The 27,903-nt window shown below is 35.4% G+C and overlaps 2 protein-coding genes across 2 annotated transcripts; one reads left to right on the forward strand and one right to left on the reverse strand.

The window, feature by feature from the left end:
* Positions 1-353: 353 nt before the first annotated feature.
* LOC114363385 (uncharacterized) lies at positions 354-4,142 on the reverse strand. The gene is made up of 6 exons (XM_028319080.1): positions 3,761-4,142; positions 3,471-3,693; positions 3,200-3,326; positions 3,023-3,124; positions 2,801-2,948; positions 354-1,071 (listed from the first exon to the last, which is right to left on the reverse strand). The coding sequence occupies exons 1-6, from the start codon at positions 4,112-4,114 to the stop codon at positions 949-951; spliced, it is 1,077 nt and encodes a 358-aa protein (XP_028174881.1). The 5' UTR covers positions 4,115-4,142; the 3' UTR covers positions 354-948.
* A 1,409-nt stretch (positions 4,143-5,551) lies between these two features.
* On the forward strand, positions 5,552-27,766 carry LOC114363380 (glutamine synthetase 2 cytoplasmic). Its single transcript, XM_028319066.1, has 9 exons — positions 5,552-5,630; positions 6,054-6,112; positions 6,951-7,127; positions 9,110-9,271; positions 12,967-13,180; positions 14,391-14,463; positions 17,039-17,223; positions 18,080-18,219; positions 27,002-27,766. Exons 2-9 carry the CDS (start codon positions 6,082-6,084, stop codon positions 27,148-27,150), a joined length of 1,131 nt encoding a protein of 376 aa, XP_028174867.1. The 5' UTR covers positions 5,552-5,630; positions 6,054-6,081; the 3' UTR covers positions 27,151-27,766.
* Positions 27,767-27,903: the final 137 nt, after the last annotated feature.

A 27,903-nucleotide genomic window follows, 5' to 3' on the forward strand; every position in this document is an offset into this window, starting at 1 on the left:
TTTACGAATATTTGATTGAAAACGATTCAGGGGGACTCCACACAGTTCCACTTCCAAGTTGGAACCTCCAACGGAACCCGCCATATCAAATTCGCGTATGGAATTATTGGAGGCCATTTGCTAATTATTCGACCTTAATTTCCCTTTATTGTGTTAAAAAATATGAATATTAGTGTTTATTTTTAATATATAAACAAATGCAACAATGACAAACAAAATTGCAACAAAATATTTTATTATTCAGTAAAAAAATACAACATAATAAAAAAGAAACAAATAATTACAACTTTTCAAAACAATAGAAAAACGTGGTTACAAAATATCCACAAAAACTTGTAACAAACACACAGAAACGTAACATAAATCCCTAAATCCAGAGTAACACGATGAGGGGGACCGTAATGTAGCGGGTTGATTAAAAGCGTTCAAGCCACAGGTCGACACGACAAACTATTTGTTGTGTTCGAGAGAGGTGTAGTCTTAATGGTTATTAGCACACTACAGTCAATTAATGAAGAGCAATATTCATTACAACAAGATTTATATCTGTCTCGCTTAGTAAAGGCATTTTACATAAGAGTCTACTTTAAAGCGTTCTTGTGGCTTTCAAAACGTCTATTGCAGTTTCGAGTCTTGAGTAAAGGCTGGTTCAAAAGACAATACAGGAACTAAATACACATACAGTCGAACATAAAACCTCCTCCTTTTTTAAAGTCTATTTACTCGTACAACAAACCTTACCGCACTGTCCCGCACGGCTACCGCCTCAGTACATCGCCTAGATGAGAACCACCCAGAAACCGCGCAGTCACCGTACGTGTCTGAGCCAGGCCTAATAATATAGTCACAATATAAAGGTGTATTCACACAAACTACAACTATATTTTTGATTTTTTTTTAATTTTAAACAGTAGCCCCATATCGTCACTATCAGTGGAACAATTAAGGTCAAATGTCAATAGCAAAGCCGTCGGCTTCGTCCGGCTCGCGAGCCACTTCGTGTACCCACGGGACGAGCCGCCACACGCCGGTGTATTGCGCCGACTGCTCGCCCCAGACGCGGCGCTCCTCCTATCCAAACAATAATGTGTGAGTAATATAATTAGCAGCACTCAAAACCAGACACGATATACAGGGTGGAAACGATAAGTGATCTCACTCGATTATTTCTAAACTATACAAGATATCAATAAACTAGTTATTGATCCTGAAAGTGCTTCATGAGCTCTATCAAACGGTATTAATAATAGGTTACAGAATAAACTGGATCTATCCGAAACTTCAATGTTTCCAGCTTCCATACATTTGGTAAAGTCACATTATTTTAAAAACTACATATGATATCGTAAAACTGATTACTGATTCTAAAAGTGCTTCACAAGCTCTATCCAATGGTATCAATAATAGGTTACAGAATAAACTGCATCTAACCAAAAATTCAATGTTTCCTTCTTCCATACATTTAGTAGTACCCACAGTCATGACACTCATCTCTTGACAATATTATAGCAAGTAAAGCCTAAAACCAATGTTTTTCATTAATAATTTAAAATAAGAATACAATTTACGAGTTTATTTTAAGTATTTATTATTAAATTTAAAAAAATACACTTCTAATATTGTGTGTCTAGCATACATTTAGTATGGAAGCTGGAAACATTGAATTTTCAGATAGATCCAGTTTATTCTGTAACTTATTATTGGTACCGTTTGAAAGAGCTCATTAAGCGCTTTCAGGATCAGTAACCAGTTTTTTAATATCTTGTACCTATAGTTAAGAAATATTCGAGTGAGATCACTTAACGTTTCACCATGTAGATTGCGTAATGCACTAAGGTATGCAATTGAGTGATTTGCACTACAATCAAACTGTTAAGGTTTTTTTCAAATGTATGTACATTTTTTTTTTTTGGTGACTGTGAAACTTTTACATGTATTCATGAATGTCTTTCTTGCCTGCGTGAAAATTGTTTAAGACAGAGATAGTCACTTTGCAGGTATATAGGTTTCATTTGCAGTTTTTTCTAAACAACCAAAAGTTTAGATAAAACCAATTAAATAAAAGATAGAAGCTGACACCACAAGCAAGCAGAGCAATAGGAAATCCAATTAATTTCCGAAGCAACGAAAGAAAAGCCGGCGCTTTCCGTAAATACTTTGCCAAGTAAATAGACTAAGCGCTTACACGAGGAGTCATATGAAAGAGGTATTTTGAAATGAAATGACAAGGTAAGTAGCGTAACTGTTGTGAGTAGTTATGGGTCGGAAGTTCTTACTGCCTAATGAAAGTAGGTCGGTAAAGTAGTTACGGGAAAAAATAAGTCCTTTCAATTTGGAAAACATACGGATTACTTCACGCAAAAAATATTTTTTGACACGGACCAATAAAGGTAATGGATGCTAAAAGATTTTCGTTGCTTATTTCTAACTTCAATTGATTTGGGTTACAATTTTAGCCATCATCTGAAACAGTGTTAGTGTAAAATGTAACTGCAACGGTTAAGGATAAAATTTCACCCTGTATTGGAATGAAGCTAAAAGGAAAACGATTAAAAAATAATCCATTTCATTCAAAATTCATAATATGTTTTCAGTATAAATCTTCTAAAAACAGGATTCAGTGTAAGCATTAAACTATTTATTTGTAGTTGATACAAGAAATGTAAACCGTCACTATATTTACACCATCCTGTTGACTTTCGATACCAATAAAAATGTTTAGGTAATTCATTCACGCCAGAAATAGATACAGTTGGATCCCGCGGTTTACGTAGGGACGTAAATCGGATAATTTACTCACCTGCAAGTACAAAGCGATCAGTTTGCCACCAACAAGAAGCAGACTCCCATGGATGGGATCGTTCTCTTCGCCGGAGTAAGGGGGCAGCGATAAACAATACATGTTGTTCCTCACTACTACACTTTCGTCGCTGTACAATTTCACTTTACTGAAAAGTTTAATCAATTTTTTAAAAGTTAGAACAAATTATTGTAATTTAAAGTAAACAAAAAGTATCATTACCCGAAACCTTTACTGCCAGGGCATGTTGTGGAGTATACAAAACCGTTGTATGCAGACAGTGGCACTCTAGGTAACTCAACAGACGTAAATCTCACATCGTATCTAAAAACATGTTATAATTTCAAATTGTTGAAGTTTTTTTTTAACATTTCACGGTTAATAACTTTCATCTAATACCTGTCTAGACCCCATCCTACGGCTGTAGCCAGGGACCCATCAGCATCGGCAGCGAAGTTATGGGACATCAGCGAAATTGGCGCCCAACCGAAGCATGAAGCCATTGAGCCAACGACTTGAACGAGGCCTGAAATTGATCCAACCATAATCATTTATTTAAAATTATTTTAATCCTAAATGGGTTTAAAAATAAAATACCAAACGCATATAATAACACTAATTTGATTAAAAATCAGTAACATGGTAAAGTTATAATGTTGTAATAACATACCGATATTGTACAGAAATCTTCTTGTATCTTTGGGATGAAACTTCGGATGTACGATGCTGTACTTCACATAAGCTACTCGTTCAGGTTGCCACCAGTTCTGACCACAATACGCCACGAAAGCTGAACGGCCTTCAGTCAGAGGATCCTTGCGGTGGAAACGAGATAAACAGGATCCAGCGGTCACCAACCAGTGTGGACTTAAGGCAGCTGCATCACAGTGTATCTGTATAAAACGCGAAATGTATTAGCTTTAATTCTAGTCATTGTATTGCTGCATACTCATTTCATACCTGTAAAGGTTCGAATATGTAGACAGCTGCAAATGGATATTCAGACCACATGGCGATCCTGCTAGAATTTTTCCATAGTAGTGCATCACTTTGATGTTTCTTTAAATCTCTAAGTGGATTTTCTACCTCTGTAGTTTTCTTGGTAACTGTTTTATTAACACGAAACATCACAGTTTTGAATTTAAGTTTTGGCTCAGAATTACTAGAGTTCATGTTATGCGTTATTGGTGCACTATTTTCATCAATATGTTTCTTTACATTCTTTACTTTCGTACCATCATGGTATCCTATATTATGATCAACATCTTCCAGGTTCACTTTCTGAATAACATTAATCTCATTTTCCATAACCATATTTTCAGACTCATCTTTATTTCTTATTCTATTAATGATACTCATAGGCAACACAGTATTTTGATCATACATTTCAAAAAACTTTATTTTATCATAAGCAGTAGTAATTTCTATTTTCTGAGATTCAATACTAACATTTTTTGGCGTAAAAGTTAGCACATCGTCGTGTGTCTTATTATGAGTGTTCAGTATATTTAAAAGTGTTGTTAAATTCGCAGGTATCTGAGGTTCAGTTGTAACAGGACAAGTTTCGTTATCAAAATACTTTTCGGTAGTAACATGTTTCTTATCATGTTTATTATTAAACAAATGGTTATTTGATTTTATCATAGGTGCTAGATCTATTTTAAATTTATTGGATAAAAAGCCGTATATGCTTGGTTTTTGGTTAATAATTGGACGCTTACTTGCCTGAGGTGCTGTTTCAGGATTTTCCTTTTCAATCGCCAAATTTGTTTTAGGAAGGGAATCCATAAGATGATCATTAACACGAAGGGACAAGATAGGTGACCTTATAAATAAATTATCACGAACTGGTTTCTGCTGTGGTGTATTTGATGTCAAAGTAGGTAGTAAAGAATCTCTACGCTTAATGCGGTCATCGTTATCATCCAGGTAGTAGAATTCAATATAACTTGGCGTAGATGATGCTGAAGGTAGCCGCGAGCTGTGGGTAAGTGGTTTAATATTTTCATATTTGGTTGTAGTTGTCGATGTACGATGGTTCCTTCTAAAACGATTTTCAGACGGAGTTGTAGTCTCAGGGTTAATAAATATTTTTGTTTTCCTCCACAACATATTGACAATCTCGTAATGTTTTCGGCTCACTCTGCCAACTTGCCATTTTTTCACTGTTAGTTTTAACGAATTCTCAGTAGTCGTAAAACCCGAGCTAGTGTTTACGATACTTTGGTCCCAGGAGTTTATATTTAGAGGATGTTTGTTTGATTTCAAGTTTGTTTCTGAACAATCAGTTGGAACTGTGAATGATATAATCAAAATTATCGTGAAAATTTTGGAAATACTAAATACTGAATAAGAAGCCATGATTCACATGATTAATTTTGTGTGCAAAAATAATCTAGAAATAATTATTGTAAACTTCCAAAAGTATTTCTAAACAACTCTATCTCTGTTGTCAGTTGTCATTCTGCCGAGAAGTTTAACTAATGACATTTTGACATCAAAGAAAAGAAGAACATTTAGGTCCTCCTTTATTTTAATTATAAAAACATCTTAGAGTGACCCTAGCTAAATAATTTAACTTATGTTAAATGTTTCACAATTATGTATTTTAATACTCACTACATAATTATTTTTATACATTACAAGTTATTCGTAGAACAAAATTACTGGCCTGTTATGAATCTAAATACTTTTTGGTGAAATTATATTTTTAATCGTTTACAAACCCTAAACGCCAAATTCCAAAAACGTCAAAGTCAGTATTTTGTATGTTGTGGTTTTTTCAAATTGTAAAGTAATTTCGTCAAAATTATTTTGTAGACTCATCAACGTAAGTTAATCTCATTAAATCTGAGAATTGAATAATGTAGAGTACCTAGCAAGTCAGAATGGAGGGAAATCCCTTCTGCCGTCTTTTATGTCTAATATAATTAATGTCCAAGCTTACCTTTGGCTTACCTATGCATCATGATCGGATTTAGCAATTTTCCCATAAATTTCAAAATCCGGCAATAATGTAGGTACCCATAGGTATTGTTTTACGTTACTTAATTGGGTTCTGGTACATAAGGGTTTCCGTATGCTAATAACGTAGACTCCAAACATCATGGCCAAACGTATTAAAAAAACCTCTGTTTATTTTATCGTTGCAGACTTTAATTTTGCAATTAGTTCAACGACACTACATCCTCCTACCTCGAGTATAATTAGGGAGTGTTGTAGAAATTAGAATAATGTTATTTTCATTTCACAGACTCTAAATTTATCTTGGATAAATTATTATGAGTGAGCTTCCATCATACCAGCCAGGAGGTAATAAAAATTATATTTTGCTCTCAACTTATGACCATTTCGTGTTTTTTTAGTTACGAACTCGTAAAAAGTTTAAAACGGACATGAGGTGTTGAAAGTAGCAATACCAATAAAGAAAAGAATCTACTCTTTATACTAGAAACAAGAGTTTCTTTACCGTCTTAGCATTGCATGTAAAATAATGTGATGAATACCTAAGCATCGCTTCCTAATCCCTGAGACAACGCAGCGATGGCCTAGTTTAAAGTTACATTATTACTAGAGATCATCTGTGATTCGCATCGGCAATTTATTATTCTCTGACACGCTCTATAAAAGGGAAGATTTGTTTACTTAAGTACTTATCATGTTTTACGGGGATTTGGTTGCACTGGCACGTGCTTTTAATAGGCTAATGTTTTATGTTACTTTCATTTCTATTCAGAGCAAAATATTATAATAATTGTAAGTATTTGCACCTAAGAACAGCTCAGCTTGGAAAACGGCACTCGACTAAGCCGATTACATAGAAAGGATTTTGGCCTAAAGCTGGATTTCGAAGTAACGCTTAGATCACTTGACAAGGATGGAATTAAGGACGTGATTGAAATTTGTTACCTTATTCCTATGCAAATTCCTTTAAAGCGGATAAATTGAAACTATATTCGTTTTCTCCATCTTTCCTTATTTTTTTCTTCCCAAACAAATCAATGTGTGCGAAGTTTACTCCGAGCTAAAGAACTTCAGCAACCTAGCGATGACAATCATCAACTCATTGTCACACAATGCGAGCATAGCTGCCAATATATTTAAAGTAGGTATACCCCATAACTACCATAAATTGAAAATCATTCCACAGGAATAACTACAATGAATACTACGCCGGTGGTCTTGAACAAGGGCTCTATGCGCAAGTATGAGGACCTGGAGGTCCCGTGCGATGCGATCCTGGCCAGCTATGTCTGGGTGGACGGAACTGGGATCAACTTGAGGTCTAAGGACAGGACTTTTGACTTCATTCCGAAAACTCATAAAGGTAATAATTACTACTTACAGCGTAATATACCAGCAATTATTACAGCTGTAGTGTTTAGTGTTGGAGCTAGAAGTTTTGTACATGATACAGGTGTCTGGAGGATGAAAAGCGTTGAGATTATTTTTTATTTGAAATAATACGTCCGAAGTTTAAGGTTTTGCATTATAATAACTTTGGTACTCATAAAAAAACTCATAAAACTCATTTTATTTTTGCAAGTAGACTTTTAAAAAGCACTTTTACACGTTCCAGTATTAACCCTACCACTGTGCTGGGTTAACTTAATATTTCGCATCCACATTAATTTAGAAATGCTATTTATCATTTGATTTAAAAAATATTTTTATACCTACCTCAAACAGAATCTACGTTTTTATGGCACTTATAAAAATACCGTTTTACGTTATAATAATAGACATTACATCCTACAGCTACGTCAATAGGTTAAAATTCTCAGTAGGCGTATGAATAAATTAAATACTATTTTTCTTGGGAAAATATTCTTGATATTATTGTCCCAATATTATTTTGTAAGAAAAAGAAACAAGTACTATCTTCGCAAATGATGATTTGAATAGCTACCTAACATCTCAACAAACACAGCAATAAAAACTCACATATTATGATAAGCTGGGTTCTCTGAATACAATAAAAGTCAACTGAAAATACGAATATCTCAGGCTTGTTATTGCTCATTCAATACTTTTTGAGTATGGGTAACACCAAACACCGATGTCATAAAAGTTGTTGTGGAATGTATGACGTCAATGTTGTGAGAATAAATGTTTCAATAATTAATAATATCGATGCTGGGATCAGCATGATTAATGAACGGTCATTATTAACTGGCCGGAAAATTAATTTAAAAAGTCTAGTCCCAATATTATTCACTTAACAAATATCAGAGAAACTAAGTACTTAACACTTTTTATTGTATTGTAAAAACGTAATAAAATATATTTGAAATTATAAGATTTATGAAGAAAATGAGATTACCTTTCTCATTGCAATAATAACTCTACCTACACACATTACCTTTAGCAAATACACTTATGCAAACATTTGAAAGGCTATTTTTGTTTTATTTCCTTAACCAAGCATTCTATTTGCAGTGAACGAGGGTTAAGGGACAAAAAAATTTAAGTCCTAGAAAATAGGAGTCTGTCTCTATCTAGGAAAAAATCTGGTTAGGATGAACTGACTAAAATAAATGAATGCCGACGTTGAGGATTTGATTTATAAAGGCATAAAAGTCTCATTCCAATAGATGAGGATACTTTTCTTCAAGTAGGATAAGGATGTTTCATTATTGGATTTCCATCAATTTTGCAAAAAATCCGGATTTATTTTCGATATTGTGTTAATCCGCAATTTATTTTGACTTCGCTTCGTTTTTAGCAATTTGAAATGTTATTCGTGTTTAATTTATACAGAAATTTAGTCTCGTTTTGTTTTTGAAGTGTTTTTTAGGTAGACTGTTAATACTCTTATAAACCATTTTATGCAAAACAAGATACTTTTAGCTAGACATGTACCTACCTAATTACGTTTTAATGATTTTGATATTTATTTACCATTTATCCAGCCGCACAGGTCAGCACAACAGTTACGATATAATTTTATCGTGACATTAAATTGATTTCAGGCGGGCATACTCATATTTGTTTTGAAATATACTAGGATGAGATTATAATCATGTCGTATAATCGTCTTGATTGTATTGACGCTTAAATATTACGTTCTCTATAATGCAAGATTAAGAGATTATAATATAGGAAGTTCTTATTAATTGATTATTGACGGGATTATATTATATTTTTCAGAATTCATAAACGCATCGAATCTACAGAATCAAACACCGACGGATGTGATTATTCTAACGCAGTACAGAGACCGTGTTCTTTTTATCAACCCTATCGTCAATGTGACGTTGTTCGACGACGACGACAACGAGACTGATATTCTACCCGTTTTTGTTTCAGATTTGCCCATCTGGTACTTCGACGGCAGTAACACGGCGCAAGCGAATCCCGACAACTCGGACACTTTCATTTTCCCCGAAGTAATTTACCACGACCCATTCAGACGGGGCAACCATATATTGGTTCTGGCGGACACCTACCAGCACAATTATCAACCGACCTGTAAGTAATACAATCCTTTTTCAGCTGAGTATTCTAACTAGACCGGTCGGGAAAACAAAATTCGTTTCTTTTTAATATTCACTTGTTTGAGAATAAAGGTCGACGCCCTATTAATGAAAACAAAGTAACCATTCCTTTAATATTTTGATAACCTTTGCTATGCAAAATTGTAGGTCAATCAGAATTTGGGAAGTGGGTACAAATTCAAACTTGTAAGATTTGATTACAGACACCGGGACCGGCGAATATGTAAGTAAATGTGTAATACAGTTCCAACCAATTTTAAACTTCATTGCCGTGTTTCAAGGTCCAAATATAATAAAAAATAAATTGTCCAAATATAACCATGTAAAAGGATTAAAAGCTGGTAAAATCGTATGGATTTATAACAGAGATCATATATTGTTTGGGGGACAGTTAAGGCTTTTCAGATAAGAGTTTTATCGACGCATTTTACGGTCGTTTTGGCAAACGAGCGTTGACGAGCTTACACGAGGGCCACATTTCGTGCTTAAAGAAATTAAACGAACCTAAAGAAAGTTACGTGCTAGCACTCATTTCGACGTGTTTTCTCGGAGGTGACTCCCGCGAATACGAGTATATTTAACGCCTCGATCCAGTAGTAAGAGTGGGACACCCGATGCGGAAGTTCTGGGTTCGATTCCTAGTGACTGACTCAGTGTACAATGACTTGTGTATACGTTTTTGTTTCGTTAGATGAAGGCTTATATTAACCCGATTGCCTGAATTCCTTCTGTGTTTTTATATGTACGTCTGATGCCTATTTAATCTAATGAGGGTTGCAGACCAAGAGCTAAGCTAAAAAGAAAGTATCCTATACTTATTTATATCATATTGTTGTCTATTGTATTGGTACGAGTACTTATACGTACGTGTTTGTGAATATAAAATAAAGTTCTATTCTAAGCTCAGTTAGTTTGGCTCAGCTCAGATAGTTTCCCATAGTTTGTAGTCAGTCATAGTTTATAGTTAGTTTAATCTATGCGAAAATGCGTCAAAATTGAGTTATATTTCAGTGCCATGGAAAATTTTTCGCTGCTTTTTTAATAGCGCTGAGAACTTAAATAGCAAATTGAGTTAACTCATTCCCGCTCACTGACATGGTCTGGCAAAAGCGCGCTTAAACGCGCTTAAAAATCGAGCTCATATACGCGCTGAAAAAATGTTAATCTAAGGCCGGCAATACACGGACAGCTCGAGCAGTAAGTCAGTGATCAAAATACACGGACCGCTCTTGCAGTCAAGAATCAACAGCTTGAAGCTGCCAGTGATAACTGCTCGAGCAGTTGGTTCAACAGCTCGAGCGGTGGGCAATTTCAAATTAGTAGCACCATGGATTTTGAAGAGGAAGCACTGACGACAGCTCGAGCAGTCAGTGTATGGCTGGCGACTGCTTGACCGCACGATGAAAATTCACCGTGCTGTCGATCGCCCGAATCAGTTGCAACTGCTCGAGCGGTTCGTGTATATGCGTCCATAGAACTCTGCAGTTCACTGTGCAGTCGCAGCTTGAAGCTGTCGACCCTGACTACTTCAAGCGGTCCGTGTATTGCCGGCCTAAATGAGTCTTAATTTGTTAAAGTAGCGTAGTTTTCAGTTTGCCACAAAAAGGTATCTCTCGGGAAACGTGGAATTTCCCGTGTAAAAGTAATTACACCGTTTGAAGGTAGTGAGTCTGGGATAGCATAGTTTTCTAGCAGTGAATAATTTTCAAAAAGGAATGCTCTCTCTAGACGTTAGTCTTTACAAATATTTAACAGCGCACTTTATTTTACATCATGCTTTATTTTTTTAAACATTCAATTTTTGTGCTTTTTTGTAGCCATACTCTTGTGGTAGTCGTTAGCATTGAACAAATATATTTCAAACTAGCTTTGCCCGCTGCTTCACCCGCGTGAAATTTAGTTTGTCACAGATCGTCATAAATTATAGTCTATATGTTATTCTGGGTTATAAACAATAATACAGTAAAGTTTCATCAAAATCCGTTCAGTAGTTTTTGCGTGAAAGAGTAACAAATATCCAGACATCCATACTTTCGTGTTTATAATAAGTATTAGTAGGATAGGATACATAGAATAATTTGTTGACGCGAGATTTGATTATATTCCCAATAAGCTGCTGATTGCTCAATTTTCCTACAAGCTACCCAATTTCGTAGCCTTAATTATTTTCCCGTTTGCTGGTCTAATATTGTTATTGTTCGAGTAAATGTAACTGTAAGAGAAGTATTCCGCGATTGGATCCCTGTGATGTGAAGGTAATATTTTGAGAAAGGAAACAGGTTTAAATTTTTTTAACGTTGATTTATGCTCCTTGCTATTGTGTAAACGTCCGCAGAAATTTGAATATTCATGAAGTTTTGTTTCTCCCATCTCAGTGAAATGTTTACGTTGCGTCAAGAAATAATGTGAATAACCCTTCAACAGGGAGGGGGACAGCTGCCCGCTGGACCTTATTTCCTTTAATTAAGGTGTAAAAACATTCAAATAATTTAATTCGTTATATTCTGAATTTGTGTTTTCAAATACTTTTGTTTTGTAAAGTCTAAAAATGTTTCTTCCCCTATCAAAGCTTTTAATTGTGGGTGTACGTACCATACTTCAGTTTAGATGTAATTTGAACGAAAAGTATGAATCTACACTCAAACCTGTGATAGGACCAAATCTTAAAATTCAACCTATCAGACTTGAATGAGAATTTGTAAGTATGTAAAACATTTTAATTTAAATATTTTTGTAGTAATAAATAACATTTTATAAAAAACTTAAAAAGAGACACTCAATTGACTTCCCGAGTCAACGTCTCCCCCCTAGTGGGCTGTCATTAGCAGTAGACAGTAGTTTAGTTTGTTCGAAGCCTCCGTTTAGAGCGGTCGTCCGTTGCACAAGCTGTTACTACTTATGCACGTTTATTTTACAAACCGGTAATAATAATTTAAATTAATAAATATTTCATTACCACACTATTATTTACAAAGTACAAAGAATTTATGGGCGACTAACTAAAAAAAACATTTACCAACACCAAAGGGAAAATCAGTGTTTAACAACTAAGTAATCCTTTGTGAAAATATATTTGTGTGGTTTCACTTCTGAGACTCTTCTGAAAATATGGTCTTTAGAGTTATAAAATTAAAATTGAATTAAAATTTGAGTTACCTACAGGGAAATGTTACCCACATTTTGCTTGAAACGATTTGCGTCATTTGTCACTGTCGTAGGCCGGTTTGTCAATGCGGTTATCACTATACTTTGTAAAATTGATTAAATATGATACGCCTAATAACTTACATTTATAAACGAGTAAGGAGTTAGTAACACTTTAATGTTCTAGAAATGTTCAGTGAAACGATAACAGGTTTGTAAGTTCAGTGGTTTGGAAGCTATCTGTCAGAATTTCTAAGGAAGAATATTGTCAGTTGTGGACATTAAATTGTTCCTAGCTTACTAATAGATAGTTGTCACTGTAAGTTAGGGAACTGTAGCCCTGAAACTTAATTGTTATTCGAATTACTCATATTCAATTTCTAGTTTCTTTCAAACAAATGAATATCGGGTTATTCGATTTGGCGAATGAATGACGTCATAAGTTTTCATTGCTCTTGTTCGTGGGTTTGTCTACTTCGAACGATGAGACCGCCAAAATAAAAACGATTTTCATCTTTATTACAGCTACAAATTACAGAAAGAACTGCGTGATGCTATGCGAGAAGGGCGAGGTAGAGGAGCCGTGGTTTGGGTTTAATCAAGAATTCTTCTTGACTACGACGGACGGGCGGCCGCTCGGCTGGCCGGCGGGCGGTTTTCCCGCGCCGCCCGGCCCGTACTACTGTGCTACGGGGGCCAACAAGATCGTAGCAAGGGACCTCATGGAAGCGTTCTACAGGTGAGCTTAACTTCGTAGCGGTTTAATTTGATTGCTACAAGTTTTTGTGAATATTTTAAAATATTATTCAGTATCATGTGATTACACATTACACTAAAATTATTGCGTTGAAATCTCGAAATCATAAGTATACAAAAAGTCAAAAAAGATTCTTCTTCTTCCTCGGCCCCTCATCGATGAGGATCACGACCACATAATATAGTGTATCTCAAAAAGGAAAAAAGCTAAATGGTAAAAATATCATTGTTAAATATTTCATGAAAAATAATGTTACTGCTCTAAATTGATCGATCATTGATTAAATTTTTCAACATAGATCTAACCATTCTCACATTAATACACTTTACTTAGTTTGTACAACTTATTAAGAAAGAGCACCTAAATCGATTGCTTGATTGCGATTTTCATCATGTTCAGTTCTATCCTAAGTGCACTTAACTACAATCAATAAGCCCTTATTTCGTATGTAGTGTAGGCTCTCTTTGAAGCACTTATACGTACTCAAGACAAATAAACCAGACGTCCCAAAGCTTGAATAAAGAGCCTCTAGAGAAACTGTAACAATATTGTTTCTACTTTTGCCTAAGTAAAGATCAGACTATAAGTTTTTGTTGCAAAATCACCTTTGTTGTAACTACATAAGGTGCAGCCTGTAAGGTACCATAAATAAACCGTATTGTATTTCTGATATTGTTAGTTATGAATATCAATAATATTAAAAATACCGTTATCGGGCCTTTTGTTATGATTTACGTGCGCAGCGAATTAAATTTGACGATGCCAATGTTTTTTCATCAAGAAAAATATTTTCGTCAATTCCGCTTTGTTCCCGAAACGGAACAAAAGCCATGCTTGGTCAGCTTAATTTCTCGCATACGAATTAGGGTCAAAAGGAAAAATAAACATTTTATGAGCAAATTATAGCCAGCTGATTACTTCAGTACGACAAAATAAGTTAGCAAGTAAAAAAAAGCGTTACGTAAAAATCACAGTTTTCTGTGAGAAGCTACATTTGCTTTCCTGGAATCTGTCATTATCATGACTTATTTAGTTATGTCCCAATATTTCTCTGTTTATTATTTTTTCAATATTCTCTCGTATAAAAATAATAGCTTACTGATGATTTATTTAAAAGAAAATAATATACCTGGTGTAAAACAGTTCTCAAATTGTATTCAAAAATGTCAGAATTGTTTGTATATTTCTGCAGGTGTTGTCTATATGCGGGCCTTCAACTTAATGGCATCAACCCGGGCACTACGCCTTCTCAGTGGAATTTCCAGGTAGGTATTTTCTCATTTGATTTATCTTATTATCATGTTGAAAAAGCGATATCATTAATTCATAACGGATCGGGGACTTTTTATTCGATGAATTGGTAAAGTGCTATTAAATTGACGGGCATCATTTTCATCATGAAATAATCACATTAGACTGTAATAACCTCGCGAATGAAAGAAGATGGAGAAATCCAAAGACTGCGATAATTCGCAGATATGGTTTAGATCGGCGAATTTAATTCACCTGATTTACATTATTGGAGTTCTTTCCTGTCGGTTGTAGCGTTATAAGGTTAAATGAATTTGAATTAAGTGCAAAATGGTATTTATAATTTTTGTAACTTCCTGCACTCGGTGCATGTATTAATAAGGCGAACTGAACACGTAACGGAGTGAGCTTATAACTACCCCGTTTTTAGCCCGGTACTTATATAACAACGCGTAGTTGCCGAAGGGCGGGCGATACGAACTTTCTGCGATTTATTGTTATCATTTGTCAACATCGTATAAAATGGGGGCGTGTGTATCACGACGTTGCATTATTGTGGCTTGTCACTTCGAGAGAGTTTGACAAGTCTGGAGAGTTTGCGAGTTATGTCTTTGTATGATCGCACTCGTGGTGGAACTTACATGGCAACTTGTGTTAACAGAACCAAGTTTAGTGCCGTAGGATTCATCTGTAGCACTAGACTAATAGAGAAATTTATAAGCATATTATTCGACTTTGTTGTTCAAGATCTAATAAGTCGCATGAAACCCTAGAAATATAAATACAATAGATTGTTTTGGACAAAAGACTACAAACTTGATTAATTTTATTTCTAACTAGCTGACCCGGCGAACTCTGTTCCGCCTTAAAGGCAATAAATAATAAGCCATCGCAATTTTTCCTTATTTTCTCACCGTTTAGACTTACCCTGGACTACGACAAACATTTTAAAACCAAAATCAGCTCAATCGGCCCAGCTGTTCTCGAGTTTTAATCAGACTAACGAACAGCAATTCATTTTTATTTATACATATAGATTAAAAAAAAATTGAAAACCCTCTAGACACTCGAATATAAAGAAGTCGAATATTATTGTTTGGTGTCAGAGTCCTAACACAAAACAGAGTTCTCATTCTGTGTCAAAATTGGAATCTGATGCAGAGGACGTAATCTAATTCCAAAACACGAAATTCGTGGCGTCTGACGTAGTAAGTCTAAGTAGCAAGGAAGTTGCTAACATTTTCAATAATGTCAACACCTAGGTCTACCGTTTCAAGTCTAATCGAATTCCAGACTTAGAATGTTATTAACGTGTTTGCCTGAGTCAGATTCGTCCTATTACAAATTCCCTCAGCTAATTGAATTAGGATCGGCAGTGTTATTGTATTGTGTATCTAATTATGTAGTACATACATACGAGTATATTGATCAATATAATATAATATCATCCTGAATAAATTTTCAAGCAAATAATAGTGTTATACTTACTTAGTAATATTTTTATTTTGTTATTAAAACGGTTAAACTATTTTACTGTCATTTGTTTGTAATAAAAACAGTTATTTTACAATAAATATAATAAATAAAAAATCTAAAAACAAAATTCGTTCAAACGTAAAGACTTGTGAAACGAATATTTAAATGGAATCGTAAAACTTTAGAACGGGCCATGAATTGCTCCAAGGGAACAAAACAAGCAAAATTTGAAACGTGTCAGGAATAATAATGGTGAGGTTCAGCCATTCATGCAGTCAAAATTGTATTGTCACTTTGTCACTGAGGTAACTGATTGCGTCGTCCTAGTTTGTGAACGTTGAATTCTGCTTTTATACAGTATCTTTTAAGTTTTTTATCAAAGAATCGAAAAAAAGCTAATGAAAAGATAAATTCCAAATTCTAAAAGTTACTTCGCTTCTCCTCTTTGTTTTAGCCTTAATTAAGGCATTGAATACATAAACGCTGACACGGAGGGGTTGTATAATCAACGAACGGTCAAGTCAAAAATATTTTCAGCAAGAAGGAACAATAAAAACAAGTAAACCTTCATTAACAAAATAACTCCAATTTAATGGATACGGAAATTGCGGAATTACCTAAGTAACTTAGTATTTGAACACACATAATTTTTCAGACAAACCTCGAGACTATAAACTTTGTATCTCTCTTAGCAGCACTGAATTTTTATATTAGAGTTCACTCACACGGCACACCACAAGCTAATAAAGTTTAGTGAACTATAAACTATGTTTTGCCTGTCGAAAGCCCTTGTTTGATCATATTACAAAAGACGAGTGTTGACTGACAGTTCGCACTTATTCGCGATTCAGTAAATCCTCATATTTTATAGCTAAATCTATGAAAGCAGATTTACTTTGCTCACATGGTTGGTGGCTCATTATAATGGGTTAGATTAGATAGCTTTGGTCCGTAATGTACCTTGTGATTACTTGTTTAATTGCATTACCTCTAAGCACAAGCTTGGCTCTGCTCGCATAATTAATAGATTGCTATTGAGCTAAGATTGTTTAGCTCATTGACATGTGTTCATGTTACCTGCTACACAGCTTAATTTGCTCATTACATTAACAGGTAGGCCCGAGTCCAGGACTAAGAGGAGCCGATGACCTGTGGATGGCGCGATACATCCTGGCACGACTGGCGGAAGAATATGGCACGGTAGCCACGTTCGAGCCCCAGCCGGTGCCGGACTGGCCCGGGAATGGCACATTCGTCTATTTCTCCACAAAGGACATGAGAGTGGACGACGGCATACTGTAAGTACTTATTATTTACCTTGTTATGCTGCGTTTTCCGCTACTAACCGGGTGATGTGGAAATTTATTCATTGGGGGAGGCCTATATTCAGCAGTGGACGTCCTGTGGTTGAAATTATGATGATGACGATGACTGCCACATCATAAACCTCCCCAACACGTCTGGTCGTGGGGTTTGTAGGCTAAATCGTCCATCTGGTAATAACGTTGTCATATTAATAGTCGTGCCCTAGCAGTGGAAACTAAATGATCTGATGATGATAAGGATAAATCAAACATTAGTAATATTGTTAAAGTAAAAGCTTTTAACGCAAAATTAAACCACTGTAAGCACATTTGCAGAGAAGGAATCACTGTAAAAACCATGGCCAAAGTCATTTAAATACGAAACTTGGTTTCTGGTCTCACGTAGACTTTCCTCAGTATAAATACCACTGTACCATATACTGAAAAGGCTTGCCTTTAGATAGCTTAAGCGACAAATCCAATCAATAAAAATCGGATTAGTATCGGAATGTTACGGAAATCTCCGAGCTCGGGTCTGCTTATCTAAATTGCCATCGCTTCCTTCATTTAACTAGCTAAAAGGTTTATCGCTATGTTTTTCTTACTTATAGCTTTAAAGGGGTTTTAATATCAGATTCTATTTTCTGAATACGCCTAATGCCGGTTTCAAAATGTTTGCGGAGATGCACAAAATCTAATGCAAATATTTGTAAAAATATTTTGCCATGCTAGAGCCATTCATTGGACTGACGGTTCATTTTGACTTTATATTAGAAAGAAAGAAAAAAGATTTATTTGGTAAGTACCAGTGCAGCAGCGGTGTTATTAAAAAGTCTATTTTTTCCAACAGAGTGATAGAGCGTGCCATAGACAAGTTGGCGCGTCGTCATGGTGCCCATATCAACGAGTATGACGCGAACAACGGCGCGGACAACGCCAGGCGGCTCACCGGCAAGAACGGGATGCCGCACATACGGGACTTTACTGCAGGTAAGCTCTATGTCAAAAGCTTCCATCTACAACTCGATCAAGTTAACTGCGCATCTGGCGGCCGTGACGCGCGCTGGTACGGACGCGGCGAACATAGAAAGGTGTGCAGGTGAGTGCGAGGGAGACTCGTATTCCAGCTAGGTGCGAAGTTAACTTGACCGGGTTGTAAGTACTTACATAAAGGAGGGCACACCAAGGAAAACACTGTGACGTTATGTGTAGTTTGAATTGAGGCGTTTTTGGAACTTTGTATACCTACTTAGTTGTCTACAGGTGCTTTTATAGGTGGTTTTGTAAACCAGCTGTTCAAAATTCAAATTGCGTGCACTGTAATGTTAGGTTGTCGAAAGAAAAATCTTCGCAAAAATACTCGATGACATTATGCATGTAATAAATTGAGCCATTGGCTCATCGGCAAAAGCGGCATGCCGCGCATGTAAGATCTTTGACATGCAGCTTCCATGTAAGTGTATATGCAAAGAGGACGGCACACCAAGGTAAACACTGTGGCATTTTGTGTAGTTGCGATTTTACATCAAATATTATCCTATTCTGATGTGTTACAAAACAAGTTGTTCAGAATTTAAATTCAGAATTAAAAAAAAAAACCACGTAAGCACGTACCTGATGAGATGGGAAATCGTTTTCACTAAGCGCTGTAAGTGTAAGACTAGGCCCAGACCATCGATTTTTAGTTGGCCGATAGTTGTGCCCGATTTTAAATTGTATGAAGAATCGGCCAAATCGAATCGGCGTAATGTGCGCACTTCAATAGGTACATGCCCATACTGACCCGACTAAACTATCGGCCGACGAAAAATCAATGGTCTGCGCATAGGCATAGTCTGCGAACACGAAACTGGCGACGGCCGAGCGATGGCAGGGCAACGCTACGGCGGAGCGGCGGCGATGCATACAATAACATGACAGTATCTATGTATAATTTATTATGGTGACGCGCATGAAACGGGCGGCGGCGGGCCGTCGCGTCACCTCGCCGTCGCTCGGCCGTCGCCAGTTTCGTGCCTGCAGACTTAGGTTGTCGAAGACAAACCTTCGCGAAAATATCCGATGACATGCATGTAATAAGCCATTGGCTCACCAGCAAAAGCAGCCAAGCCGCACATACGGGACTATATCGCGTCTAAGTTCTTTGACAAAGGCTTCCATGTGTGTACAAGACAAGGTGCAGCTAGATAAGCTGCTCAGAATTTAAATTGCGTCATAGCGCGAGCGTGCGATGCTGTTACTCAAAATAACTTCAAACCACGTAGAGGTGCATAATAACGCAGGAATTCGGTTTCACCAAACGCTGTAAGCTTTAGCTTTTTGAAGACAACCTTCGAAAGATGACAGCAATAACAATTTGAGCCAATATATATACTTACATACAATATATATAAGTTGACATCTCTTTTCGTTTAAGCAACGGCTTGTCAAATGATTTCATTTTATTACGTCAGCGTTATTTTTGTCTCTTCCCCTTAGCATGGCTATCTTTCTGACTGGCTAATGAAAAAACCATCCTTCACAGGATTTTAACTTTTTTGTGAGTTATTTATTTATGAAGACGTCGTCCTTAGAATATTCTTTCATGTATTCATATCACATAGGCTTTCATTTAGGTATACCTAATATTTATTTTACATGGGAAAATTAAAAACATCGGACAGGTGAAACTAAAGAAAAGCTCGTAAAAAGCAAATACCTAGGTACGTGTAACGTAATGACTTTGTGACTACGAGAATATTTCCATGCTTAAAAGTAATTATTTTGTAGTCTTTTTCACGCATTTTTTATCCACGAATCATCATCATTCCACCGTTGATGCCTTATTTTAGTTATACACGGAATAAGGCGTGTCCTCACGGGGCATTTCAGGTTATGGTAATACAACGGGGCGTCACGGGAAATACCGAAGTTGGCAAACCTAATCCGCCGTGAAAGGGCCTCGCTCGCCACAAATTTACAGTAAAAAGAGCGGGTGCTGGCAGATTGGCCGGTCTGATATATACATAAGTACTAGCTTTCCGAAAGCGGCTTCGCCCGCGTGGAATTTTGTCTGTCACAGAAAAACTTTATCGCGCGCCTCCCTGTTTCAAAAACCAGGATAAATGTCCTTTACCGGGACTCAAACTATCTCTATGCCAAATTTCATCAAAATCGGTTGTGGTTTCTTAGGCGTGAAAGCAAGACAAACAGACAGACAGAGAGTTACTTTCGTATTTTTAATATTAGTATAGATGTATAGATTTAGCTGAATACCTATGGAAGAATAACAAAATATGTAAATCAATTACTTTTGAATACTTTTTTATTTTAGCATGTGAATAAGCATAATTAGAATAATTCAATTATGTTCCTTGAGAAAAGTTTCCAAATACTTAGCTACAGGTAGGCTACCTACTTACCTACCGCTTCACAATGGTCTAGGGTAAAAAAAATATTTGAAAATATTGTCATTGACCTTTAAAGTCTCAAAATCTATAAAACATAGTAAGTAAGTAAGTAAGTAAGTAAGTTCTTTATTGTGTATTATTATTCTTATTCATAAGAATGTTGCTAAGCGCAAAACTCGAGGCAATTTTTTTTTCACATTATATTCTTTAAGTCCCACAGAAGGTTTTTATGGAGAGAAAAATCATAACAACGTTTCTGTGGCAAAAAGGATGTGTAAAATGTGTGGTTATTTACCTACTCGGCTTTGAAATAGGTTTTTTTACACCCGATAAGATCTATAATATTCAGATTTGTTCAGTGATTTTCAATATCTTCGAAAATGCTTTCGTTAAACAGATTTTTCTCAAAGCAGTAGTGAAGCTCGCTTGGTTGAATTCGAAATTACAGTCACGTTTGGACAAAATTGGCTTAGCACTAGCATATTTGCATTTTTGTTTCATGTCTTTTACTCCTATTTCTGTTAAAGATATTCATGGACAATTGTACTGGCACAAAATGTGATAAATCTTGTATTTCGATTAACACAAATTCTCATAAAAGTCATCATCGTTGATTTATTGTAACATGCCAAGAAAAAATGTGCATGTGGATTGAGTGATCCTTGCTTCAATCTTAACAAAAATCGAGGAAGTTTTACTTAAAATATGTTAAAACATTGCGATGAAGTTTAAAAATTTGTTAAACCTAAGATAAAAATGTTATGGCCAATAAATAGGAGCACTCATACCGCACGCTTTAAGAAATCGTCAACATGTTTATTTCAGAAAATAAAGCCTTTCCACTTCTTTTTATAGTATTGAAAAATTGTTAAGAATATGTTAAAACTATTAACAAATTCAGAAATTCCTTGCACGTCCCGTTCCAAAGTTATGACGATTATTTAGGATCTTATTTTTAGCCAAAGCCAAATAAAAATATTACAAAATTATTGTTGTTGCTATGAACTAAGATATTATGTACAATGTACATATTTGAATCAATTATTTTTAAGATATAAGAGTTTACTTGTTAGTATCTCGACGCGTCGGTACCATGGTCAGTACAGAAGAGGGGTTGAGGGGAGAAGGGGACAAGAAGCGATTGTCTATTCTATCTATGCGATGTTCATTTGCACTTAAAATGTGATATAAACACTTAAATAAAACATTTATGAAACCATGATTTAAGATCTTCAAAGCTTTTAGTAAATATTTTGACAGCTGGTAGCGACCTCTAAATCTTATCCAAAAAAAAAAACAAAAAAGCTAATTTCATATTTAGAGGTATATAATCGAATGAGAAAGTGCCCCGGGGATAATTCAAAAGTCGAAAAATAAGGACCACCCTAATATTCATGGACAATTGTACTGGCACAAAATGTGATAAATCTTGTATTTCGATTAACACAAAGTCATCATCGTTGATTTATTGTAACATGCCAAGAAAAATGATGTTAAGTCTGGTTTATCATAGACTCAAGACTATAAGGAAATGTATTTCCGTTAATAAAAATTTCCTTCTGCATAGTGATGGTGACCGAAATTGGAAAAGATTTTTGTTACAGTTTGTTTCTTTATATTGTTTTTACCGTGTGCCGTCTTTAGGGAATAACCAAGACGAATACTAAAAGGCAAGTGTCAGTTCACTATACATTGTAACCATATTCATATTATTTATCGTCAAAACAGATACCTTGAATGTTATCTTCACTTCTATTGTTATTATGAAAGTGATTCAGACAGAAGTCGTATTTTGGTAACGCTTAGAAAAAGTAACATATTGTTCGTGTTTATTATTACAGACAAAGAGCTTTAATAAGTACGTAAATATAATTTAACAATGATTATCCTCCTTCAATTTTAATATTCTTTTATTTGCTCATAATAAATCTATCAACTTTTTATAAAACACAAAGAGAGTATTGGAACTTCAATTACAATTTCTCATTCTTAATAATAAAATAATTTATCAAGCAAAAGCTTTAATCAACAAATTGACTTCACTTAGATCTCTAAAAAAAGAAACCCATTATTTTTTTTACTTTTTCAATTCTCCACGCATTGACAATGTAATGTCAGTGAAAGATGGTCTTTTCCATACGTGACATTTTGCTCTGTGTAGGTTTACGAAATGGATTCTGCGCAATGCATACTGATTTAGGATGAACAGTTTCTTGGGATTTTCAACTATAAATAAAATATCTGTGGTGTTGACAAGGAAAAAAAACTCCAATATTTCGTGAGCAAATATCTATTAAACTTCTACACGTGGCCAAGTATTTTACGGGGTTTGTTTTATTTCCGCGTAACAATCGTTTTCTAAAGTGAAAAAAAAGTATCGACCATCTGCTGAATTGGTCCAGTGATTTTGGAAAGATTAAGGACACAAACGAAAAGGAAAAGTTTAATATAATATTACGAATACAGTTTCATAAAATGTGATAAAAGATAATGTTTTATTTTGATATAAAAGTCTGACACTCTAATACTTATGACTTATTTATATGTTTTGTCATGTATCTCGGCGCAGTAATGACTCCATAGAGCGTCTCGTAGTGCAGGGAAAAGTTGAGGGCACCAGACCACGTGGTAGATCACTAATGAGATGGACGGACCAGATCAAGGCCGCAACTAAGTGAATGGCGCCGTATTACGAGGAACATCACTCTGAATCGTGATTCAAAATGATGACCACGACCACTCTGACAAGAGTGTACCGACTGAGAAGAAGAAGAATATGTTTTGTGCACCTATGTAGCAATTTAGATGTATTTATTCCTCCAGTATGAAATGTTCTGTTCCCACCTGTTTTTGAGTTAGCGCCTGCCAATTTAAATGCTTAGTTCAAATAAACGTGTTAAATTGATGTAAATCGCTAAAACGCACTTAGGAGGCGCGGAGGCGGAAATAAGTTATGGTGGAGGCAACGAACGGGTTGGTATAGTGAAATGTTTTTGTTGAAATATAGCTCTTATTGCCTCTATACAGTGTGAGTCACGTTAAAGTGTACATATGAAAATAGATGAAACAAGAACTATTTTTATCGACAAAAAAGAGGTCAAAAATTTTTTGACATTTTTTTTTAATTTTTTATCGAATTTTTTTTCTTCCAATTACTTATTGTAAAGAAAACGTAATAACTTTTAAACTAAGCGGTATATCCTGATAAAATAAAAACAGTAATAATGCTAAATAACAGGCAATACTAAAAAAATACATAAAATACACAAAAAAGGCCAACAAATAATAAAAAATGATACTTTTTGAAAAAAATCTGCTTAAAAATTCGTATTTTTTTGGTTATTTGATAATTTTTTCCAAAAAATGTCCCTATAATCGGTAGTTTTTATTACTTTGTATTATTCTCTATCGTATTACCTTCGTAAAACCATCTATAAAAAATAAAAAAAAAATCTCAAAAAATTTTTGACCTCTTTTTTGTCGATAAAAATAGGTCTAGTTTTATCTATTTTCATATGTACACTTTAACGTGACTCACACTGTATAAGATGCCACAGTAATACATCTTTATGTGCTGTTGTCTGTACAATCATATAATGGAATAGTGTATTCTAAATCTTTACTATTTACACACAAAATTCTTAAACCGTATTTTACATTTATAGCGGTGTTAGGCTGCGTTAATACTTTAAATATTATTAGCTCCACGTCAACGCAAGTTGACAAGACACCCAGTACTTATACTTACCGGCCTGTAGAGCATCTGCTAGTACGAACGACAGTGCATCAACCTAAACAATATAGATTCCTATGTAGTTGCAATAGCTGCTACTTTGCAACGAAAAATANAAAAAATAATGGTAATCCGATGTGTCGACTGTAGGTACTCACGTCTTTAGGTAATGTGCGACTGTATCACATCTTTACACATTCAATAAATCCTCGACGGTGCACGACAGAGCTTCTTGAAAGGGTTTTGGAAAATGTTTTCACGCAAATAGATCAATAACTTGAGAAATTAGGTCGGTATAAATATAAGGCTGGGAGAGATATTTGGGTCACCTAAAGGGCTTTTGTGTAATAAGATTCGATAATACTGTTTAATATCTGGACCTTTGTGGTGTGGGTTTCAGGGTTTCGTACCTACGTTTAACCATAAAGTTAATATTCCTTGTCAGGATTATTTCACTGTTTTGTACAATAAATCGATAACTGAACCAGTCACCACGTTTCTGAAGCGCTATTTCTCATAAACATCCACGATTTCACTAATGTAAAATCTGAAAATATCAAGTGTTCAAATTTTCAGCGTGCCAATATGTGCTAACAAACAGTCAAAATAGTTGCAAAAACGGTTCTATTTGACGTGACGGCGACGGCATCATGCATCTCTTTTAACACACAGTGTTGCTGCTAGTGACTCAGTTCCTTGTTTCTCTATTCCGCTATGTATATTAACTTTATGGTTTTTACTTAGCTAGTGCCGTCCATTGCAGGACAAAGGCCTCTCCCAAGGATTTCCACAACGGCTGGTGCTGCCTGCGCTGCGGTATCCAGGTCCTTCCCGTGACCTTTACCAAAAAGAATAATTATTGTCGCTCCATCCAGTCGGCCCACATCGTAGTACTAGTATTTATTCTGTGCCTACACAACGTTTTTTCTGCCTAGCTACAGAATTTATCTGCCCCAACAGCCGTCAGTTCTACGAGCTATTTATTATTATTTCAAGGTAATAATGAAAGCCAATAGATAAGGGAAAATTAATCCATTTTTCAAATATGTAATGAGGCCACATGACTGATGCGATGTCATTATTAACGCCCGCCCTTTGTTTGTCATACGATGCTGGACCGTAGTCAGATAGCCAATCACATACCCACTTAATGATTAAGTTTTAACGTAAATTAACATCTTTTCATATATTACTACCTTGTCTGCTTACTGAGATAAAAAGATTAACTGAAAGTAAATTTTACTAATTTTCAAAATTATTTTCATAGTAAAATTACTTACTCAAAAATTATAATGTTAAAGGTCTGGCCTCTGTCATTGCCTAAGGTATGAGACCGTCAAACGTCAACGAGTCTTCAGATTTCTTTCAGCTTCGTAAGCTCTGTTACTTCATAATATGTGAATCTCACCCCTCCCGTGCTCTCCCTCAGACACTGACTATAGTATTCCATCGAAATTCCATGAAAACACAATATCTTACATGAGAATAAAAAGAAACCAAATTGTTATCTGACACAACTGTAACAGTTGCAAAATGCAAACGACTGCGCATCAAGTTATGCACTGTACCTTGCCTAGCATCATATTAAAAGTGCAATTTTTCAATAAAAATGTGTGCTGATGTTCTGTCTACTACTGTAAATTAAGGAGCGAAAGACGAAAATTAATGAAACAATCTTTCTCTCTTTCCTCTACTTAGTAGGGGAAAAAGACTAATGATACCGAGTTGACTGTTTACATTTCTGCCAATCTTTTCCTTGGTATCCGTATTTGATTGTGTGTAAAAGCGCTTTTTTAAAGCCTATTTGCAAAAATAAATGAATTTTATGAATTTTAATTTTAATTTTTATTAAAAAAAACTTCTCATCTCGTAAGCCGATGGTTGATGGACGTTTCTAACAAGAATCATACAATTACTCCGCCATTTCTGGGGTAAGGTGTGGAAAACGGAAAATAATAAAGTTCAACTTTTCTCAGTTTTTCTGAAATGGATCGTCTTGAAATGGATCGTCGTGCCCTGAGGGATAATTTCGTCGATTCTTTTCTTGAATCTAATATATTATTTACTTAAAAAGTCCAAACAAAAATAGTTTTTAATGAAAATTACTTACCTACGTAGTTTGTCACAATAATGTACGTGATGCTCTAATAATTGTAAATGATGATTAAGTGTTTAATTGCATAATGAAGCAAAATGTCTGCTTCCAATTTGGGCACTAATTACACGTTATACGCGGTAATCAAACACGAACAATTTATTTGTTACCTTTTCCTATTTTCTGGCCCGTATTTATTACGAAACTAGCTTTTGCCCGCGGCTTCACCCGCGTGAAATTTAGTTTGTCACCGATCGTCATAAATTATAGCCTATATGTTATTCGGGTTTCAATAATACTGTAAAGTTTCATCAAAATCCGTTCAGTAGTTTTTGCGTGAAAGAGTAACAAACATCCAGACATCCAAACATCCAGACATCCAGGCATCCAAACTTTCGCATTTATAATATTAGTAGGACTGCGCTCAAATTGGATTGAATTTCAATCATAGCTTTAAGTCTTTGATTGGTTGGATTTCGATATTTGGGTCAATAATAGTCTGAAGTTCGGGTTTTGTGCGTCGTTTTGTAACACTTACTTTTTTATTTGTGCCAGGTGTGGCCAACCGAAGCTGCAGTGTCAGGATACCCCGCCAGGTGTCGGAGGACAAGCGAGGGTACCTGGAGGACCGCCGGCCCGCCGCCAACGCCGACCCCTACCGCGTCATATCCATCATGCTGCGGACGTGTATATTTGATGAATAGACCGAACAGGTTTGGGTTACTAGCGTTTTGATGCATGATATTCTCGTATGTTGTGTTTCAGGACCGTATCTTTCTTGACACTATGTGATTGAGTCCGAGGCCCTTATTATGAAACGACGTTCAAAAGTCGATTCAAACCCAATTATTTACCTGTCATTAACTTAAGTTTTAATTTACTTTTGAGCGCTATTTGTTAATATGGGTCTAAATGTTTTGTTTTGTTAGGAACAGTGTGTGTATTTGTAATAAACTTGTTGATTGACTCGCAAGCAAAGTACCTACTCAGGGAAATGCTGACGCGCTAATGGGTAAACATATTTTGAAAAGATTCTTTAACTTGCCCCAAGACGTTTCTCCAAGGTCAACAGTTTTGATGGCTTTTTAATTAAATATCTGAAGTTGAGACGCGATCGATAGATTTTATAATTAATTATATACATACTTTGATAACTTGTAATTGTAATCCGTTAATTAAACTGGGAAGAGCAATCACAAGGGTTGTAATTAAAATTCTGGGCTTTAGTTACGAATGCTTTCAAAATCCCTAAATTTGTTATTATAGACCTTTTTGATTGTGTTACGTAATTGTCATTCTGTCATGTACATTTTATTACAATTTGGCGTTCAATAAATGTTTTAAGAGAAATGCGATTGTTTGACACAAGTAGTAATTTTACCAGATGTGAAAACCATTACTAAACAAGCGTGATAAGTAATAATAATAATGATTGATAGATTTTACTTCCAATGCGT

The sequence above is a fragment of the Ostrinia furnacalis genome, unplaced genomic scaffold (assembly GCF_004193835.3).
Source record: "Ostrinia furnacalis isolate ACB-3 unplaced genomic scaffold, ASM419383v2 OfSCF7086, whole genome shotgun sequence".
NCBI lineage: Eukaryota > Metazoa > Arthropoda > Insecta > Lepidoptera > Crambidae > Ostrinia > Ostrinia furnacalis.

Coding starts and splice junctions, on each gene's coding strand:
- LOC114363380 (XM_028319066.1), top strand. CDS start 6,082: ATGAGTGAGCTTCCATCATACCAGCCAGGAG. Junction 9,272..12,966: donor GCACAATTATCAACCGACCT/GTAAGTAATACA, acceptor TCTTTATTACAG/CTACAAATTACAGAAAGAAC. Junction 17,224..18,079: donor AGAGTGGACGACGGCATACT/GTAAGTACTTAT, acceptor TTTTTCCAACAG/AGTGATAGAGCGTGCCATAG.
- LOC114363385 (XM_028319080.1), bottom strand. CDS start 4,114: ATGGTTATGGAAAATGAGATTAATGTTATTCAGAAAGTGAACCTGGAA. Junction 3,125..3,199: donor GTAGGATGGGGTCTAGACAG/GTATTAGATGAA, acceptor ACATGTTTTTAG/ATACGATGTGAGATTTACGT. Junction 2,949..3,022: donor CCTGGCAGTAAAGGTTTCGG/GTAATGATACTT, acceptor TAAACTTTTCAG/TAAAGTGAAATTGTACAGCG.